We start from the raw sequence: 22,119 nt of genomic DNA, 5'->3' as shown, positions 1-22,119 counted from the left end.
CACACACACACACACACACACACACACACATCCTTGAATATATTTCCTTGAAGTAGTTGTCTTTGAGCTCCTTGACTCCTTGCTCCAGTCTCTCAAACACTTTGATCTGAGGAAGACTCCATCTCTGGAGTTTGGAATGATGATCATCTTTGCCTACCTGCCTTATGGCCTGGCAGAAGGTATCAAGCTGTCTGGTGGGTACACGCACGCACGCACGCACGCACGCACGCACGCACGCACGCACGCACTCAGAGTTCCTTTATTTTCTCACCTTGTGTAAAAAAGTCTTCTAACAGCACGCACGCACGCACACACTAGAGGGTAGCACGGGTCCATAAAATTGGACCCGGTCCGAAACGGAACCGGTGATTTCAGAACCGAACCGATCCAGATTCCGAGAAACATTCTAATTGCTGCACCCGGCCCGGAACCGGACCCGAAATCGGTCCGAAACGGAGCCGAGAAGGATTTGACTGTTTGGAACCGGTCCGACCAAAACGGCGCTGATCCGATATAGATCCGGACCCATAGTGTGTTCTCTGCAATATTATATGCTTTAACATGTGTGTGTGTGTGTGTGTGCACGTGTGCGTGCGTGCGTGCGTGCGCGAAAGAGAGAGAGCGCTCTCGCTCATGTCGAGGTGCATGACGAGACCCAGCCCTCGTTGACTGTTCAACAGACAATATGGACTTGTAATAATTGTAATAATTACAACGCACGCATGTCTATTTTTGAAACCTATTTTTAAAGTTGAATGGTTTAATATATAAATCTCGGATCCTCACGGTTATTTCGGGTAACTGCATTTCAGACGATCCGACCCAGACCCGTGGCAATTTGGAGTGGATCCGTACCCTGCCCGAGGGACAAGTAATTATTTTGGACCCGAACCGGCTCGGTTCTCGGTTCGGGTCTCGGGTGTTCGGTTCCAGATGGACCCGTGCTGCCCTCTAACACACACACACACACACACACAGAAAGGAAAGGATTATTTGCAGGAACGAAACACTGAAAACACCAGCATACGTCAAACTACATCCTTGGCAGTGTGGGCTTTGGATTGACATGCGTCAACATACGTCCATGGCCTTCAATGAGGTAATGGGTTAATGTTATGTGTTTTACTCTGTGTCCGTCCCTCACAGGCATCATGGCCATCCTGTTCTCTGGCATCGTGATGTCTCACTACACCCATCACAACCTGTCTCCCGTCACCCAGATTCTGATGCAGCAGACGCTACGCAGTGTGGCCTTCATGTGTGGTCAGTATAGTCCTGTTCCCACGTCCCAAACCGCATCCTATCCCACCACAACCCACTCCTCGCCTTTGTGGTTAATAATCCTGTTCCCCTGTCCGAAACCGCTCCCACACAGACTCTCCTCTCCTCTCCTTTTTTGAGGGGCAGCTTTTGTACCCACACGTCTCAATATTTGCCATTGACAATGAAATGAGAAATTTGGTCAAATGTCTGCCAAATATGATGTAAATTTGTACGATGACAAGAGCGCCCCTCACTTCACATGGGTGTGATTTTTTTTTTTACATCAGCCCATGGAGTTGAAGGAAAGTTATGTTTTCACCCTATGTTTGTTGGGAATTATTCATATGAAACTTTATGAAAAGGTTTGACTTGGGGAAATGATTAACCAAAAGGAAGAATGTTAATTAAACGATAACTCTGCACGCTCATCATTACCATATGCCCTGAGCATTCATCATCAGATGGGTGTGGCTTGGGATTAATAAAGCTCTGCTTTTTCATCTTTACAGAAACGTGCGTGTTTGCCTTCCTGGGTCTCTCCATCTTCAGCTTCCCTCACAAGTTTGAATTATCCTTCGTCATCTGGTGCATCGTAAGTACTGTGTGCTGTTGACCTTTTGAAAGCTTTTCTAAATGTTTTTTCACACCGCCGGGTAAAGTGCAGCACACAGCGTCTCTGATTGCTTTGGCTCTTGACCGTATAAGAGGCCGTGTCCACAGCTGCCAGTGCAGAGGGACAAACGAGTGCTTAAATCTGATATTGCTCCATGCAGGGACCCTTTAATATATCTTACCTGACAGCAGTATTACTCAGAGTAAAGTACATGGGAGGGGTCAGACACTATTATACATACCCATAGAGCTGTGCGTTGTCTATCTCTCTACAGGTGCTGGTTCTTCTGGGCCGGGCGGTGAACATCTTCCCTCTGTCCTTCCTGCTCAACTTCTTCAGAGATCACAAGATCACACCCAAGATGATGTTCATCATGTGGTTCAGTGGTAAGCACATTGACCTGCATTATTTTCAGTCATTTACCGTAGAGTCCAACTACATGTCTTTCTCTTGGCCAACTCTAAGGCTTTGGTTCTCAAAATGGAGTCCCAGGAGTCCTTGGAGGAGTTCCAGGAGGGGTCCTCAGCAACATTTGTTACCATGGCTATTTTTGAAAATCAAAAGTGTTGATATATATTTTTTAAATCACAAATCTTCTCTTCCGACTCCATGGCCAAATATAGATACATTTTTGGGTCCTTGACATGAAAAGGTCTGAGAACCACTGCTTTAAGGGATGATCTGTTACTAGGCGTGGGCGGGATTATATCCATACAGTCAAATATTTCCATTATGAGGAACATGAATGACCTCTTCAGGCCCGATCATCCACAGAGACAACGTATTCAACCTACAGGCCAGGACATCACCCACTCTACAAAAAATGAATAAAACAAAGAAGGTTAATCCTCCCAAACGTAACTTAGAACCCTGAATGAGTCTTCGGGTCAGCCACAATCACACCGGCAGCCTGGCTCCTCAGCATGTTATTGTTTTTCCTCCCGATATATTGCCCTACCTGTTACACCCGTATGTCTATTCCTAGGTATTTCTTCTCCTTTCCTCATTCAAAGTTTAGTCTCTTTCCCTGCCAGGTCTGAGAGGTGCCATCCCGTACGCACTGAGCCTCCACCTGGGCCTGGAGCCCGTGGAGAAGCGCCAGCTGATCGGCACCACCACCATCATCATCGTCCTCTTCACCATCCTCCTCATGGGGGGCGGCACCATGCCCCTCATACGCGTCATGGACATAGAGGAGAGCCAGACGCGACGCAAGAACAAGAAGGGCATCACTCTCAGCAAGACCGAGAAAATGGTAATATTACATGAGAGGTTGTGCTTTACCGTGATGATTGGCACGACAGCAATGCGTTCAGGAACGAGACATAGTCGAGTTCAGCAAGCATCACTGAAGTGACACACACACACACACACACACACACACACACACACACACACACACACACACACACACACACACACACACACACACATACTTGACCGCTGGATGGAACCTAGTTATTCCATCCTCTTGTCCATTGCCAGCCAACCCCCATGCACACACACACACACACACACACACACACACACACACACACACACACACACACACACATATATACTTGACCGCTGGATGGAACCTAGTTATTCCATCCTCTTGTCCATTGCCAGCCAACCCCCCCCCCCACCCCCACCCCCCATTGTCTGGTAGAACAACAGACATCAAAGAGTTGATTGTGTCTTACGTAGCACATTGTGTCAACGGTGGCGTGAAGCGAACGACTCCTCAGAGGAAATGGAGACACAGAAACACACACACACACACACACACACACACACACACACACACACACACACACCAATCAACGCTGGCATAAATTCAGAGGGGCCCAGAGACAGCAAAATACACAAAGCATATTCATTTAATTTACCTCCTCTCACCTCTGAAGCCGTTCTCTCACCTGGTTTATTCCACAGGGTAATGCTTTAGAGGCGGAGCATCTGTCGGAGCTCACAGAAGAGGAGTACGAGGCCCACATCTACCAGAGACAAGACCTCAAGGGCTTCCTGTGGCTCGACGCCAAATACCTCAACCCCTTCTTCACTAGGAGACTCACACAGGAGGTGTGTGTGTGTGTGTGTGTGTGTGTGTGTGTGTGTGTGTGTGTGTGTGTGTGTGTGTGTGTGTGTGTGTGTGTGTGTGTGTGTGTGTGTGTGTGTGTGTGTGTGTGTGTGTGTGTGTGTGTGTGTGTGTGTGTGTGTGTGTCATTTTTCATTATTGCAGTCATTGCATTGTTGCAGTTGCATGTGTGTGCCTATTTTAGAATTCCCACAAGCAATTTTTGGTATTCAGAAATTCAGTACACTAAAGTTCTATATACACTACAGTTTCCTAAACAGTCCGTCAGGACCCTTTTTATGGGTCACTCGTAGATATCCCCTTTTTAAGTTGCCTAACAAATAAATAAATGCATTGGTATAATTATTTCAAAAATAAATGTGCAAAACAAAAAGAAGAAAAAGTTGCTTACATTTTCAAAACGTAAAGGGATATTTCACTTTCAAACATGTTTGAGATCATTTTACTCAGGCTTTTGTGTCTCACCCTAGACAGTTTTTTAGTTGTTTTATTTAGTATTTAGATTTGATATTCATTGTATCCTATACAAACATACTTCAAACTTAATTTTTACCATGCTAGACTCATGCTAGACTCATGCTAGAAAACATCCATTCTTGGTTCTGGTGATTGGTTTTGGCCTGATGATAGTGCTGTAAAACAAGTCTATGAAGCTCCCTATGAAATCTATGAAAACAGTTTAATCTGCTGCACAAATCCATACAATATGTAGTGCCTTCATCTCTTTCTGAGCTAAAGGGGTCCTTGGGTTGAGAAACATTGTAAATGTAACACAATGTGGGAATCGAACCCGGGTCGTGTAAAGCCAACATCTTAACCACCATCGTAAAAGGGATTTCCAACTTGGCCTTGGGAGACATTAGGCTTTTTGTCATCAGGCAGAGGCTCTGAGCCACTACACCCACCCCCCTTTTGACCTTCCCCCACCTCGAAACCCCATCCGGGTCACAGTAGCAATGTAACGCCCGGGATTCTAACCTGTGTAGAAAGTCAACATATTGACCACTAGCCAAAAGGGAATTCCCCCTAGGCCTTGGGCGATTGTTAGGCTTTTGGTCATCAGGCAGGGACTCTACTGCTACATAAAGACCCCTATATGATGATTTGTTAGTATTATTTATTTCACATGTACAGTTTTTGTGTAACGTGAGTGTTTTTTGCTTGTGTCCCAGGACCTGCTCCACGGCCGCATCCAGATGAAGACGCTGACCAACAAGTGGTACGAGGAGGTCCGCCAGGGACCGTCAGGGTCCGAAGACGACGACGAAGCCGAGTTACTTTGAACAGCCTTGCACTCTTAGTGACATCAATCGCAATTGATTTTACAGGGGATAGCGGATATCTCTTAACCTGGTATCCAGACCGATTTCGCTCCATTCCGTTTTTTTTTTACTTTGCTTCTCAGTCTGACTCTTCCTTTTGAGCCCGATTTCCGAACGTTGCCTGTTGCATAGTCACGTCATTTCTGATTGGATAGTGCTTTCAACGAATCACAGTAGAAACCTAGGAAGGGAAGTGACATGGAAATTTACATTGGAAGGCTCTGCTCCCTGTCCTGCCACAGACTGATCAATCTGAATCCTCTGCGCCTGGATGTCCGGAAGCACCCTTTTACAGACTGAGAAGCGAAGTGGGAAGAAATAGTCCTCTGTACAGAGCGATGCTGGGTATCTCTGTGAGTGGGCAGGCAGGGTATGTCCTCTGGCTCTTTTCCACTACCAACTTACCAAGGGTAAAGTGCAATCGGAAAATCTCCCGGTTGGGAAAGGCTTCCCTAATTAAAGTCAGGTCCTATGGAGGTGCACAGGTTCTGAGGAAACGTTCTGGGACCGCCCATCCGAAATAAAAAATACGTCAATTTGTAGTTGTATCACCTCCCTTTCCGATGAAAACTTTGGTTTTCAGAAGGAGTTACGCTTAACCCAGAACTACACCACCACCGATGCCAGATCTAGTCCAAAAGTTTCTGATATTTTGTAAAAGAAAAGGAGCGATCACACAACAGCTTGTAGATCTGCTATTTATTTTATTTATTTATTTTTCCTTTTGAGGTCATGACATGCACAGGAAGGGCTGCAAGGTGGAGAGTGTAGGCCTGAGGCCGATTCTAAAAACGCCTCTAAATCCTGACCTAAGTTTTCTGAAAAACTTCAAATATTTATATAGGAGCATCAGTTTTTTTTACATTTTTGAATACTGTACATACTGTACAGAACCCCAAAATGGGTTCCCGGCCTGAAGGAGTAAAACACCAAAAGGGGTTCCCGCCCAGAATGGGTTAACCACTTAAAACCCAAATATCCATATTCTGCTGAAAGCATTCGCAGAAATTAGCTGATAATTATTATATGTAATAAGTATGGTAATTATACCAGCTCACACTGAATTAAATCAGAAAAGTTATTATTATAGAGTCCAGCAAGAACCACCCATGGAAGGGACGTACAGTACGTAATTTAAACAAAAACAATTTATTTTGTGTTTTGTGTTTGTTTTCTTATCTTTTTTTTCTTTTTTTAGGGGCCTATATACAGCTTTTGTCCCCACACGTCCCCATTAGGTCAAATGTCCCCCAAATATGACGTCAATTTTGTCCCCACACGTCTCATATTTGCCATTGACAATGAAAGGAGAAATTAGGTCAAATGTCCGCCAAATATGACATAAATTTGTACGATGACAAGAGCGCCCCTCACTTCACACGGGTGTGATTTTACATTTAAATGTGGCCTATTTTTGCCATTTTATATAATTTATTTGGGTTATTGGTATCGGCCACTTCAGCCACTTTAGTTATCATATTTTACTGCGTAGCCTGTGTTGAGAGGCGCTTACGTGCGCTTTCAGGAAACGTCCTTCGTAAGGACCACACGTAACTGGCAAAACCCGGCCAATGATTTTTTTTATGACAATCGTCAAGTAAAACGTCATGATCCTGACAGCGACTGAGGTTGTCTTAGTTCTTGTAGTGGGAAAGAGTCATTGAATGACCTTATGCAGATCTTGTTGTGTTCACCGTCTCCCTGACATGTTTGATCGAAGGACTTTGATCAGTGGCCATTATGGGTTGTAAACCACTCAATCTGTCACTACCGCCATGACCCTTATATACTGCAGACAGACTATATCATTGAGTCCAGTGATTCTCAACCTGTGGGCCAGAAAAGCTTGAGAATTACAGATTGGCCTGAGCCAAGCCAAAATGTGAACAGAATACATGACCCTTATATACAGGCCTTTCTCATTGAGCCTGAGCCAAGCCAAAGTGTGCACACAATACAGAGTGTTGCTATCAAAAAAGAAACTGGAAAAATGTGTAAAGACATGTGAAAAGGCATATAGAAACTGGACAAATGTGTAAAGACATGTGAAAATGCATATGTATATTGTTCATACAAATGCCTATAGTTGCTATACAAGGGACAAGGGAAATTATCCTGAGAGATGTTTAAAGTTATTTATAATCGCTGAAAATTGCCGATCGATGTACATGCTCACAATGTGTCACATTGTGAGCTTGTAGATTGGCTATTTTCAGCAAAGATATTTATTTTATTTTATTTAAATACACTAGTATAGAGCCCTGAGCGACTCCTAAGGGCCGATTCATACTTTTTCAGTAGCACCGAAGAGTCGACTTTAGGGCGGTACCCGCCCCCCGAACCTCAAATGACGTCACATTGTAGGCTCTACAGAGCCGAACCGACTTTTATTCGGCTCTAAAATAGGAGTTTGAATCGCGCCTAAGGGTCAACTAACTAGGGTTGTAAGACGGTTGTGGACAACAGCTCCTGACAGTTCTCCCATAAAAAGCAATACTACTACAGCACCTTCTCACTGTTTCTGTTTGTAGTTTATCAAAAATGGCTTGTTGTTATGCGGGTAATGTTGATTTTTTAAACATTTTAATGAATGTCTTAATTCCAGTATGCTGTAGGAACCAAAACATGTTTGATTGCTGCTCTGTATCAGAAATGGTCAAATCAACTACAATAAAAATAGCCCACGACATTCTATATTTCGTCACTGTCGGGAGGACGAAAACCGTTGAAATCGGGCATTCATTTATGGAGGGAAATATTAAGAAGTTGAAATATGGAGGTATACAAGGTTTCTGCCTGACAGTGACGTTCAAAATCTCAATATAATTTGGAAATATATTAGTAATGCTATTGTGGATTGATTTTCTCTTTTAATTGATACAGTACATACAAGTTGCTTCCTTTTATGTGGAATTACATTAAATTTGTAGTTTTTTTGTATTGTTCTCACCTGGCTTTCCTTCTGCATTGTGTACACCAGTGGTTCTCAAAGTGGGGACCAAGGACCCCCATGTCCTTGAGAGGGGATCATCAGCTAAATTAGTTAATATACAGGTAGCATAGAAGTAATTGTAACATATATTATTATTACACTATACTGCGGCTATTCGAAATGAGCACAAGCTCACAATGTGTCGCAGTTGGATGCATTCTGAGCTTGTATAGCGGCTATTTTCATTTTTTGAAAACAATTTGGAAAACATTGTTTTGCTGCAGCCAAATACATTATGCATCTTATCATCCTTGTCCTTGTTTGAGAACCACTGGTTGTATTCGCCTTGGGTCTGATTGATCTGATTAATTCCATACACACTGTACATGATGTAATGCAGAACATTACATATCGTTAACACACAAGTAGTCCTTAATGTGAAGCAAATTAATGAAGATTGACACTAATGAATGTGTGGGTGAACCGCTATTTAGTTAAGGGAATTTATCTTTTTTTTTGTATTATTTATTCATCTCATCTTTCTATGTGGTTTTGCTTGTCTTGTATAAAATGCCTTTTATGAGCTCATGGAGTCATGCAATCTTTAATAAATTAAATTGGCGTACTATGTCTTCATTTTTTGGTGTTTTGTTGGCGAGATTAAAGATTGGCAAAATAAACGAAAATCTTAACAGTTTAGGCATCAGGGTTAAAACTTTTTTTTGTATTGTATGCCCATAGTAATCATTGTTATAATAGCATGCATGCATGTTCATGAGTCTCTCCAGCTCTTTAATAAACAAAATACATTTTCAAATGGGTTGAACATTTTCAGGAGGGATTTGGGCAGGCTACCAGTTAATTTGTCCTCCTGTCTGAGTTCTCTATCCAGGGATTTATTCTCAATGTGTTTTTGAGTGGTGCAACCACTTAGCCTGGTTAATAAACCAGACCGAATCAGCCGTTGGCAAAAAAAAGTTGCCTACCAGCGTGTTGTGTGATATTAGTCTGGCTTATTAGCCAGGCTAGCAACCACTCCCTTACGGAGCTATGTGTGTGGCTGAGTGGGTGGGTGCCTGGCTGGGTATGAGCACGAAAACAGCATGGTGGTTTTTCACCACCTGTGCGCAACCTAATGCACACACAAACACACAACGCACGTAATAACTGTATATATGATGCTTTCGGGTGTGCCAGTACAGTACAGTACTGTACAGTAGAGGGACCGCCACACGATAACTCTGTCATTTCTCTACCGTTTCGGACGCGGGGCGGCTCGCCGGAACCAGGCCGGCACCCTGGGTGCGTTCCTGTGGGTCTGGAACTCCCCCTGGAAATATAGTGCTTTCAAATTTAATACATTTATAATGGGTTCCTATGGCAGCTCTATGGCACATCAAAAATCACTTTCACCTAGAAACTCCATTCACACTTTTTATTATTCAGCTTACTGTGGAGACACATGCTGGAACATTTTACTTTGAAATGTTTTGTAGTTTCTGAGTTATTTAACTTAAACGCCCAATGCATTCTCAATGGCAATAGCACAAACTTTGGCATGCTATTAGTCCTACATACTTAGACCTAGAAGCCCCATTCCAACCTATTTAGGTTCATCTTACGGTGGACATGTTTGCCTGAAAAGGAATCTTTGAAATGTTTCATAGTTTTAGAAATATAGAGCTTTCAAATTTGAGAAATGTATAATGGGGCCCAATGGCAGCTTATGGCACGTCAAAAAATCACTTTCACCTAGAAACTCCATTCACACTTTTTATTATTTAGCTTACTGTGGAGACACATGCTGGAACTTTTTACTTTGAAATGTTTTGTAGTTTCTGAGTTATTTAACTTAAACGCCCAATGCATTCTCAATGGCAATAGCACAAACTTTGGCATGCTATTAGTCCTACATACTTGCACCTAGTAACCCCATTCCAACCTATTTAGGTTCATCTTACGGTGGACATGTTTGCCTGAAAAGGAATCTTTGAAATGTTTCATAGTTTTAGAAATATAGTGCTTTCAAATTTGAGACATTTATAATGTATCAATGGCAGCTCTATGGCACGTCAAAAAAACACTTTCACCTAGAAACTCCATTCACACTTTTTATTATTTAGCTTACTGTGGAGACACATGCTGGAACCTTTTACTTTGAAATGTTTTGTAGTTTCTGAGTTATTTAACTTAAACGCCCAATGCATTCTCAATGGCAATAGCACAAACTTTGGCATGCTATTAGTCCTACATACTTACACCTAGAAACCCCATTCCAACCTATTTAGGTTCATCTTACGGTGGACATGTTTGCAGGAAAAGGAATCTTTGAAATGTTTCATAGTTTTAGAAATATAGAGCTTTCAAATTTGATACATTTATAATGGGGCCCAATGGCAGCTCTATGGCACATCAAAAATCACTTTCACCTAGAAACTCCATTCACACTTTTTATTATTCAGCTTACTGTGGAGACACATGCTGGAACTTTTTACTTTGAAATGTTTTGTAGTTTCTGAGTTATTTAACTTAAACGCCCAATGCATTCTCAATGGCAATAGCACAAACTTTGGCATGCTATTAGTCCTACATACTTACACCTAGAAACCCCATTCCAACCTATTTAGGTTAATCTTACGGTGGACATGTTTGCCTGAAAAGGAATCTTTGAAATGTTTCATAGTTTTAGAAATATAGAGCTTTCAAATTTGAGAAATGTATAATGGGGCCCAATGGCAGCTTATGGCACGTCAAAAAATCACTTTCACCTAGAAACTCCATTCACACTTTTTATTATTTAGCTTACTGTGGAGACACATGCTGGAACCTTTTACTTTGAAATGTTTTGTAGTTTCTGAGTTATTTAACTTAAACGCCCAATGCATTCTCAATGGCAATAGCACAAACTTTGGCATGCTATTAGTCCTACATACTTACACCTAGAAACCCCATTCCAACCTATTTAGGTTCATCTTACGGTGGACATGTTTGCCTGAAAAGGAATCTTTGAAATGTTTCATAGTTTTAGAAATATAGAGCTTTCAAATTTGATACATTTATAATGGGGCCCAATGGCAGCTCTATGGCACATCAAAAATCACTTTCACCTAGAAACTCCATTCACACTTTTTATTATTCAGCTTACTGTGGAGACACATGCTGGAACTTTTTACTTTGAAATGTTTTGTAGTTTCTGAGTTATTTAACTTAAACGCCCAATGCATTCTCAATGGCAATAGCACAAACTTTGGCATGCTATTAGTCCTACATACTTACACCTAGAAACCCCATTCCAACCTATTTAGGTTCATCTTACGGTGGACATGTTTGCCTGAAAAGGAATCTTTGAAATGTTTCATAGTTTTAGAAATATAGAGCTTTCAAATTTGAGAAATGTATAATGGGCCCCAATGGCAGCTTATGGCACGTCAAAAAAATCACTTTCACCTAGAAACTCCATTCACACTTTTTATTATTTAGCTTACTGTGGAGACACATGCTGGAACTTGTTACTTTGAAATGTTTTGTAGTTTCTGAGTTATTTAACTTAAAAGCCCAATGCATTCTCAATGGCAATAGCACAAACTTTGGCATGCTATTAGTCCTACATGCTTGCACCTAGAAACCCCATTCCAACCTATTTAGGTTAATCTTACGGTGGACATGTTTGCCCGAAAAGGAATCTTTGAAATGTTTCATAGTTTTAGAAATATAGTGCTTTCAAATTTGATACAATTATAATAGGGCCCAATGGCAGCTCTATGGCACGTCAAAAATCACTTTCACCTAGAAATTCCATTCACACTTTTTATTATTTAGCTTACTGTGGAGACACATGCTGGAACTTTTTACTTTGAAATGTTTTGTAGTTTCTGAGTTATTTAACTTAAACGCCCAATGCATTCTCAATGGCAATAGCACAAACTTTGGCATGCTATTAGTCCTACATACTTGCACCTAGTAACCCCATTCCAACCTATTTAGGTTCATCTTACGGTGGACATGTTTGCCTGAAAAGGAATCTTTGAAATGTTTCATAGTTTTAGAAATATAGTGCTTTCAAATTTGAGACATTTATAATGTATCAATGGCAGCTCTATGGCACGTCAAAAAAACACTTTCACCTAGAAACTCCATTCACACTTTTTATTATTTAGCTTACTGTGGAGACACATGCTGGAACCTTTTACTTTGAAATGTTTTGTAGTTTCTGAGTTATTTAACTTAAACGCCCAATGCATTCTCAATGGCAATAGCACAAACTTTGGCATGCTATTAGTCCTACATACTTACACCTAGAAACCCCATTCCAACCTATTTAGGTTCATCTTACGGTGGACATGTTTGCAGGAAAAGGAATCTTTGAAATGTTTCATAGTTTTAGAAATATAGAGCTTTCAAATTTGATACATTTATAATGGGGCCCAATGGCAGCTCTATGGCACATCAAAAATCACTTTCACCTAGAAACTCCATTCACACTTTTTATTATTCAGCTTACTGTGGAGACACATGCTGGAACTTTTTACTTTGAAATGTTTTGTAGTTTCTGAGTTATTTAACTTAAACGCCCAAGGCATTCTCAATGGCAATAGCACAAACTTTGGCATGCTATTAGTCCTACATACTTACACCTAGAAACCCCATTCCAACCTATTTAGGTTAATCTTACGGTGGACATGTTTGCCTGAAAAGGAATCTTTGAAATGTTTCATAGTTTTAGAAATATAGAGCTTTCAAATTTGAGAAATGTATAATGGGGCCCAATGGCAGCTTATGGCACGTCAAAAAATCACTTTCACCTAGAAACTCCATTCACACTTTTTATTATTTAGCTTACTGTGGAGACACATGCTGGAACCTTTTACTTTGAAATGTTTTGTAGTTTCTGAGTTATTTAACTTAAACGCCCAATGCATTCTCAATGGCAATAGCACAAACTTTGGCATGCTATTAGTCCTACATACTTACACCTAGAAACCCCATTCCAACCTATTTAGGTTCATCTTACGGTGGACATGTTTGCCTGAAAAGGAATCTTTGAAATGTTTCATAGTTTTAGAAATATAGAGCTTTCAAATTTGATACATTTATAATGGGGCCCAATGGCAGCTCTATGGCACATCAAAAATCACTTTCACCTAGAAACTCCATTCACACTTTTTATTATTCAGCTTACTGTGGAGACACATGCTGGAACTTTTTACTTTGAAATGTTTTGTAGTTTCTGAGTTATTTAACTTAAACGCCCAATGCATTCTCAATGGCAATAGCACAAACTTTGGCATGCTATTAGTCCTACATACTTACACCTAGAAACCCCATTCCAACCTATTTAGGTTCATCTTACGGTGGACATGTTTGCCTGAAAAGGAATCTTTGAAATGTTTCATAGTTTTAGAAATATAGAGCTTTCAAATTTGAGAAATGTATAATGGGCCCCAATGGCAGCTTATGGCACGTCAAAAAATCACTTTCACCTAGAAACTCCATTCACACTTTTTATTATTTAGCTTACTGTGGAGACACATGCTGGAACTTGTTACTTTGAAATGTTTTGTAGTTTCTGAGTTATTTAACTTAAAAGCCCAATGCATTCTCAATGGCAATAGCACAAACTTTGGCATGCTATTAGTCCTACATGCTTGCACCTAGAAACCCCATTCCAACCTATTTAGGTTAATCTTACGGTGGACATGTTTGCCCGAAAAGGAATCTTTGAAATGTTTCATAGTTTTAGAAATATAGTGCTTTCAAATTTGATACAATTATAATAGGGCCCAATGGCAGCTCTATGGCACGTCAAAAATCACTTTCACCTAGAAATTCCATTCACACTTTTTATTATTCAGCTTATTGTGGAGACACATGCTGGAACTTTTTACTTTGAAATGTTTTGTAGTTTCTGAGTTATTTAACTTAAACGCCCAATGCATTCTCAATGGCAATAGCACAAACTTTGGCATGCTATTAGTCCTACATACTTACACCTATAAACCCCATTCCAACCTATTTAGGTTCATCTTACGGTGGACATGTTTGCCTGAAAAGGAATCTTTGAAATGTTTCATAGTTTTAGAAATATAGAGCTTTCAAATTTGAGAAATGTATAATGGGGCCCAATGGCAGCTTATGGCACGTCAAAAAATCACTTTCACCTAGAAACTCCATTCACACTTTTTATTATTTAGCTTACTGTGGAGACACATGCTGGAACTTTTTACTTTGAAATGTTTTGTAGTTTCTGAGTTATTTAACTTAAACGCCCAATGCATTCTCAATGGCAATAGCACAAACTTTGGCATGCTATTAGTCCTACATACTTACACCTAGAAACCCCATTCCAACCTATTTAGGTTCATCTTACGGTGGACATGTTTGCCCGAAAAGGAATCTTTGAAATGTTTCATAGTTTTAGAAATATAGTGCTTTCAAATTTGATACATTTATAATAGGGCCCAATGGCAGCTCTATGGCACGTCAAAAATCACTTTCACCTAGAAACTCCATTCACACTTTTTATTATTCAGCTTATTGTGGAGACACATGCTGGAACTTTTTACTTTGAAATGTTTTGTAGTTTCTGAGTTATTTAACTTAAACGCCCAATGCATTCTCAATGGCAATAGCACAAACTTTGGCATGCTATTAGTCCTACATACTTACACCTAGAAACCCCATTCCAACCTATTTAGGTTCATCTTACGGTGGACATGTTTGCCTGAAAAGGAATCTTTGAAATGTTTCATAGTTTTAGAAATATAGAGCTTTCAAATTTGAGAAATGTATAATGGGGCCCAATGGCAGCTTATGGCACGTCAAAAAATCACTTTCACCTAGAAACTCCATTCACACTTTGTATTATTAAGCTTACTGTGGAGACACATGCTGGAACTTTTTACTTTGAAATGTTTTGTAGTTTCTGAGTTATTTAACTTAAACGCCCAATGCATTCTCAATGGCAATAGCACAAACTTTGGCATGCTATTAGTCCTACATACTTACACCTAGAAACCCCATTCCAACCTATTTAGGTTCATCTTACGGTGGACATGTTTGCCTGAAAAGGAATCTTTGAAATGTTTCATAGTTTTAGAAATATAGAGCTTTCAAATTTGATACATTTATAATGGGGCCCAATGGCAGCTCTATGGCACATCAAAAATCACTTTCACCTAGAAACTCCATTCACACTTTTTATTATTCAGCTTACTGTGGAGACACATGCTGGAACTTTTTACTTTGAAATGTTTTGTAGTTTCTGAGTTATTTAACTTAAACGCCCAATGCATTCTCAATGGCAATAGCACAAACTTTGGCATGCTATTAGTCCAACATACTTACACCTAGAAACCCCATTCCAACCTATTTAGGTTCATCTTACGGTGGACATGTTTGCCTGAAAAGGAATCTTTGAAATGTTTCATAGTTTTAGAAATATAGAGCTTTCAAATTTGAGAAATGTATAATGGGCCCCAATGGCAGCTTATGGCACGTCAAAAAATCACTTTCACCTAGAAACTCCATTCACACTTTTTATTATTTAGCTTACTGTGGAGACACATGCTGGAACTTTTTACTTTGAAATGTTTTGTAGTTTCTGAGTTATTTAACTTAAACGCCCAATGCATTCTCAATGGCAATAGCACAAACTTTGGCATGCTATTAGTCCTACATACTTACACCTAGAAACCCCATTCCAACCTATGCTATTTCTAAAACTATGAAACATTTCAAAGATTCCTTTTCGGGCAAACATGTCCACCGTAAGATGAACATGTTCATCTTACGGTGGACATGTTTGCCCGAAAAGGAATCTTTGAAATGTTTCATAGTTTTAGAAATATAGTGCTTTCAAATTTGATACATTTATAATAGGGCCCAATGGCAGCTCTATGGCACGTCAAAAATCACTTTCACCTAGAAACTCCATTCACACTTTTTATTATTCAGCTTATTGTGGAGACACATGCTGGAACTTTTTACTTTGAAATGTTTTGTAGTTTCTGAGTTATTTAACTTAAACGCCCAATGCATTCTCAATGGCAATAGCACAAACTTTGGCATGCTATTAGTCCTACATACTTAGACCTAGAAGCCCCATTCCAACCTATTTAGGTTCATCTTACGGTGGACATGTTTGCCTGAAAAGGAATCTTTGAAATGTTTCATAGTTTTAGAAATATAGAGCTTTCAAATTTGAGAAATGTATAATGGGGCCCAATGGCAGCTTATGGCACGTCAAAAAATCACTTTCACCTAGAAACTCCATTCACACTTTTTATTATTTAGCTTACTGTGGAGACACATGCTGGAACTTTTTACTTTGAAATGTTTTGTAGTTTCTGAGTTATTTAACTTAAACGCCCAATGCATTCTCAATGGCAATAGCACAAACTTTGGCATGCTATTAGTCCTACATACTTGCACCTAGTAACCCCATTCCAACCTATTTAGGTTCATCTTACGGTGGACATGTTTGCCTGAAAAGGAATCTTTGAAATGTTTCATAGTTTTAGAAATATAGTGCTTTCAAATTTGAGACATTTATAATGTATCAATGGCAGCTCTATGGCACGTCAAAAAAACACTTTCACCTAGAAACTCCATTCACACTTTTTATTATTTAGCTTACTGTGGAGACACATGCTGGAACCTTTTACTTTGAAATGTTTTGTAGTTTCTGAGTTATTTAACTTAAACGCCCAATGCATTCTCAATGGCAATAGCACAAACTTTGGCATGCTATTAGTCCTACATACTTACACCTAGAAACCCCATTCCAACCTATTTAGGTTCATCTTACGGTGGACATGTTTGCAGGAAAAGGAATCTTTGAAATGTTTCATAGTTTTAGAAATATAGAGCTTTCAAATTTGATACATTTATAATGGGGCCCAATGGCAGCTCTATGGCACATCAAAAATCACTTTCACCTAGAAACTCCATTCACACTTTTTATTATTCAGCTTACTGTGGAGACACATGCTGGAACTTTTTACTTTGAAATGTTTTGTAGTTTCTGAGTTATTTAACTTAAACGCCCAATGCATTCTCAATGGCAATAGCACAAACTTTGGCATGCTATTAGTCCTACATACTTACACCTAGAAACCCCATTCCAACCTATTTAGGTTAATCTTACGGTGGACATGTTTGCCTGAAAAGGAATCTTTGAAATGTTTCATAGTTTTAGAAATATAGAGCTTTCAAATTTGAGAAATGTATAATGGGGCCCAATGGCAGCTTATGGCACGTCAAAAAATCACTTTCACCTAGAAACTCCATTCACACTTTTTATTATTTAGCTTACTGTGGAGACACATGCTGGAACCTTTTACTTTGAAATGTTTTGTAGTTTCTGAGTTATTTAACTTAAACGCCCAATGCATTCTCAATGGCAATAGCACAAACTTTGGCATGCTATTAGTCCTACATACTTACACCTAGAAACCCCATTCCAACCTATTTAGGTTCATCTTACGGTGGACATGTTTGCCTGAAAAGGAATCTTTGAAATGTTTCATAGTTTTAGAAATATAGAGCTTTCAAATTTGATACATTTATAATGGGGCCCAATGGCAGCTCTATGGCACATCAAAAATCACTTTCACCTAGAAACTCCATTCACACTTTTTATTATTCAGCTTACTGTGGAGACACATGCTGGAACTTTTTACTTTGAAATGTTTTGTAGTTTCTGAGTTATTTAACTTAAACGCCCAATGCATTCTCAATGGCAATAGCACAAACTTTGGCATGCTATTAGTCCTACATACTTACACCTAGAAACCCCATTCAAACCTATTTAGGTTCATCTTACGGTGGACATGTTTGCCTGAAAAGGAATCTTTGAAATGTTTCATAGTTTTAGAAATATAGAGCTTTCAAATTTGAGAAATGTATAATGGGCCCCAATGGCAGCTTATGGCACGTCAAAAAATCACTTTCACCTAGAAACTCCATTCACACTTTTTATTATTTAGCTTACTGTGGAGACACATGCTGGAACTTGTTACTTTGAAATGTTTTGTAGTTTCTGAGTTATTTAACTTAAAAGCCCAATGCATTCTCAATGGCAATAGCACAAACTTTGGCATGCTATTAGTCCTACATGCTTGCACCTAGAAACCCCATTCCAACCTATTTAGGTTAATCTTACGGTGGACATGTTTGCCCGAAAAGGAATCTTTGAAATGTTTCATAGTTTTAGAAATATAGTGCTTTCAAATTTGATACAATTATAATAGGGCCCAATGGCAGCTCTATGGCACGTCAAAAATCACTTTCACCTAGAAATTCCATTCACACTTTTTATTATTCAGCTTATTGTGGAGACACATGCTGGAACTTTTTACTTTGAAATGTTTTGTAGTTTCTGAGTTATTTAACTTAAACGCCCAATGCATTCTCAATGGCAATAGCACAAACTTTGGCATGCTATTAGTCCTACATACTTACACCTATAAACCCCATTCCAACCTATTTAGGTTCATCTTACGGTGGACATGTTTGCCTGAAAAGGAATCTTTGAAATGTTTCATAGTTTTAGAAATATAGAGCTTTCAAATTTGAGAAATGTATAATGGGGCCCAATGGCAGCTTATGGCACGTCAAAAAATCACTTTCACCTAGAAACTCCATTCACACTTTTTATTATTTAGCTTACTGTGGAGACACATGCTGGAACTTTTTACTTTGAAATGTTTTGTAGTTTCTGAGTTATTTAACTTAAACGCCCAATGCATTCTCAATGGCAATAGCACAAACTTTGGCATGCTATTAGTCCTACATACTTACACCTAGAAACCCCATTCCAACCTATTTAGGTTCATCTTACGGTGGACATGTTTGCCCGAAAAGGAATCTTTGAAATGTTTCATAGTTTTAGAAATATAGTGCTTTCAAATTTGATACATTTATAATAGGGCCCAATGGCAGCTCTATGGCACGTCAAAAATCACTTTCACCTAGAAACTCCATTCACACTTTTTATTATTCAGCTTATTGTGGAGACACATGCTGGAACTTTTTACTTTGAAATGTTTTGTAGTTTCTGAGTTATTTAACTTAAACGCCCAATGCATTCTCAATGGCAATAGCACAAACTTTGGCATGCTATTAGTCCTACATACTTACACCTAGAAACCCCATTCCAACCTATTTAGGTTCATCTTACGGTGGACATGTTTGCCTGAAAAGGAATCTTTGAAATGTTTCATAGTTTTAGAAATATAGAGCTTTCAAATTTGAGAAATGTATAATGGGGCCCAATGGCAGCTTATGGCACGTCAAAAAATCACTTTCACCTAGAAACTCCATTCACACTTTGTATTATTAAGCTTACTGTGGAGACACATGCTGGAACTTTTTACTTTGAAATGTTTTGTAGTTTCTGAGTTATTTAACTTAAACGCCCAATGCATTCTCAATGGCAATAGCACAAACTTTGGCATGCTATTAGTCCTACATACTTACACCTAGAAACCCCATTCCAACCTATTTAGGTTCATCTTACGGTGGACATGTTTGCCTGAAAAGGAATCTTTGAAATGTTTCATAGTTTTAGAAATATAGAGCTTTCAAATTTGATACATTTATAATGGGGCCCAATGGCAGCTCTATGGCACATCAAAAATCACTTTCACCTAGAAACTCCATTCACACTTTTTATTATTCAGCTTACTGTGGAGACACATGCTGGAACTTTTTACTTTGAAATGTTTTGTAGTTTCTGAGTTATTTAACTTAAACGCCCAATGCATTCTCAATGGCAATAGCACAAACTTTGGCATGCTATTAGTCCAACATACTTACACCTAGAAACCCCATTCCAACCTATTTAGGTTCATCTTACGGTGGACATGGAATCTTTGAAATGTTTCATAGTTTTAGAAATATAGAGCTTTCAAATTTGAGAAATGTATAATGGGCCCCAATGGCAGCTTATGGCACGTCAAAAAATCACTTTCACCTAGAAACTCCATTCACACTTTTTATTATTTAGCTTACTGTGGAGACACATGCTGGAACTTTTTACTTTGAAATGTTTTGTAGTTTCTGAGTTATTTAACTTAAACGCCCAATGCATTCTCAATGGCAATAGCACAAACTTTGGCATGCTATTAGTCCTACATACTTGCACCTAGTAACCCCATTCCAACCTATTTAGGTTCATCTTACGGTGGACATGTTTGCCTGAAAAGGAATCTTTGAAATGTTTCATAGTTTTAGAAATATAGTGCTTTCAAATTTGAGACATTTATAATGTATCAATGGCAGCTCTATGGCACGTCAAAAAAACACTTTCACCTAGAAACTCCATTCACACTTTTTATTATTTAGCTTACTGTGGAGACACATGCTGGAACTTTTTACTTTGAAATGTTTTGTAGTTTCTGAGTTATTTAACTTAAACGCCCAATGCATTCTCAATGGCAATAGCACAAACTTTGGCATGCTATTAGTCCTACATACTTACACCTAGAAACCCCATTCCAACCTATTTAGGTTCATCTTACGGTGGACATGTTTGCAGGAAAAGGAATCTTTGAAATGTTTCATAGTTTTAGAAATATAGAGCTTTCAAATTTGATACATTTATAATGGGGCCCAATGGCAGCTCTATGGCACATCAAAAATCACTTTCACCTAGAAACTCCATTCACACTTTTTATTATTCAGCTTACTGTGGAGACACATGCTGGAACTTTTTACTTTGAAATGTTTTGTAGTTTCTGAGTTATTTAACTTAAACGCCCAATGCATTCTCAATGGCAATAGCACAAACTTTGGCATGCTATTAGTCCTACATACTTACACCTAGAAACCCCATTCCAACCTATTTAGGTTCATCTTACGGTGGACATGTTTGCCTGAAAAGGAATCTTTGAAATGTTTCATAGTTTTAGAAATATAGAGCTTTCAAATTTGAGAAATGTATAATGGGGCCCAATGGCAGCTTATGGCACGTCAAAAAATCACTTTCACCTAGAAACTCCATTCACACTTTTTATTATTTAGCTTACTGTAGAGACACATGCTGGAACCTTTTACTTTGAAATGTTTTGTAGTTTCTGAGTTATTTAACTTAAACGCCCAATGCATTCTCAATGGCAATAGCACAAACTTTGGCATGCTATTAGTCCTACATACTTACACCTAGAAACCCCATTCCAACCTATTTAGGTTCATCTTACGGTGGACATGTTTGCAGGAAAAGGAATCTTTGAAATGTTTCATAGTTTTAGAAATATAGAGCTTTCAAATTTGATACATTTATAATGGGGCCCAATGGCAGCTCTATGGCACATCAAAAATCACTTTCACCTAGAAACTCCATTCACACTTTTTATTATTCAGCTTACTGTGGAGACACATGCTGGAACTTTTTACTTTGAAATGTTTTGTAGTTTCTGAGTTATTTAACTTAAACGCCCAATGCATTCTCAATGGCAATAGCACAAACTTTGGCATGCTATTAGTCCTACATACTTACACCTAGAAACCCCATTCCAACCTATTTAGGTTAATCTTACGGTGGACATGTTTGCCTGAAAAGGAATCTTTGAAATGTTTCATAGTTTTAGAAATATAGAGCTTTCAAATTTGAGAAATGTATAATGGGGCCCAATGGCAGCTTATGGCACGTCAAAAAATCACTTTCACCTAGAAACTCCATTCACACTTTTTATTATTTAGCTTACTGTGGAGACACATGCTGGAACCTTTTACTTTGAAATGTTTTGTAGTTTCTGAGTTATTTAACTTAAACGCCCAATGCATTCTCAATGGCAATAGCACAAACTTTGGCATGCTATTAGTCCTACATACTTACACCTAGAAACCCCATTCCAACCTATTTAGGTTCATCTTACGGTGGACATGTTTGCCTGAAAAGGAATCTTTG

General features: G+C 39.1%; 1 protein-coding gene across 2 annotated transcripts in view; it reads left to right on the top strand.

Annotated features, from left to right (window-relative positions):
• slc9a8 (solute carrier family 9 member 8) overlaps positions 1-8,838 on the top strand; it is a 75,870-nt gene extending 67,032 nt beyond the window's left edge. Inside the window, exons 10-17 of one of the 2 annotated variants that reach the window (XR_013788836.1) lie at positions 89-194; positions 1,147-1,263; positions 1,773-1,855; positions 2,151-2,262; positions 2,911-3,131; positions 3,794-3,940; positions 5,129-6,516; positions 6,597-8,838. Coding sequence is in view for 1 of the 2 variants with exons in the window: in XM_079492903.1 (XP_079349029.1) it covers positions 89-194; positions 1,147-1,263; positions 1,773-1,855; positions 2,151-2,262; positions 2,911-3,131; positions 3,794-3,940; positions 5,129-5,239 (897 nt within the window). In the remaining variant the exon portion in view is untranslated. Of the gene's footprint in view, positions 1-88; positions 195-1,146; positions 1,264-1,772; positions 1,856-2,150; positions 2,263-2,910; positions 3,132-3,793; positions 3,941-5,128 lie in introns of both variants that reach the window. The other variant, XM_079492903.1, reaches the window with a different exon arrangement.
• Positions 8,839-22,119: the final 13,281 nt, after the last annotated feature.

Source organism: Electrona antarctica (genome assembly GCF_951216825.1).
Source record: "Electrona antarctica genome assembly, chromosome: 2".
Classification (NCBI taxonomy): Eukaryota; Metazoa; Chordata; class Actinopteri; order Myctophiformes; family Myctophidae; genus Electrona; species Electrona antarctica.
Note: the sequence above shows the minus strand (reverse complement) of the source record. Positions and strands in the feature narration are given on the sequence as shown.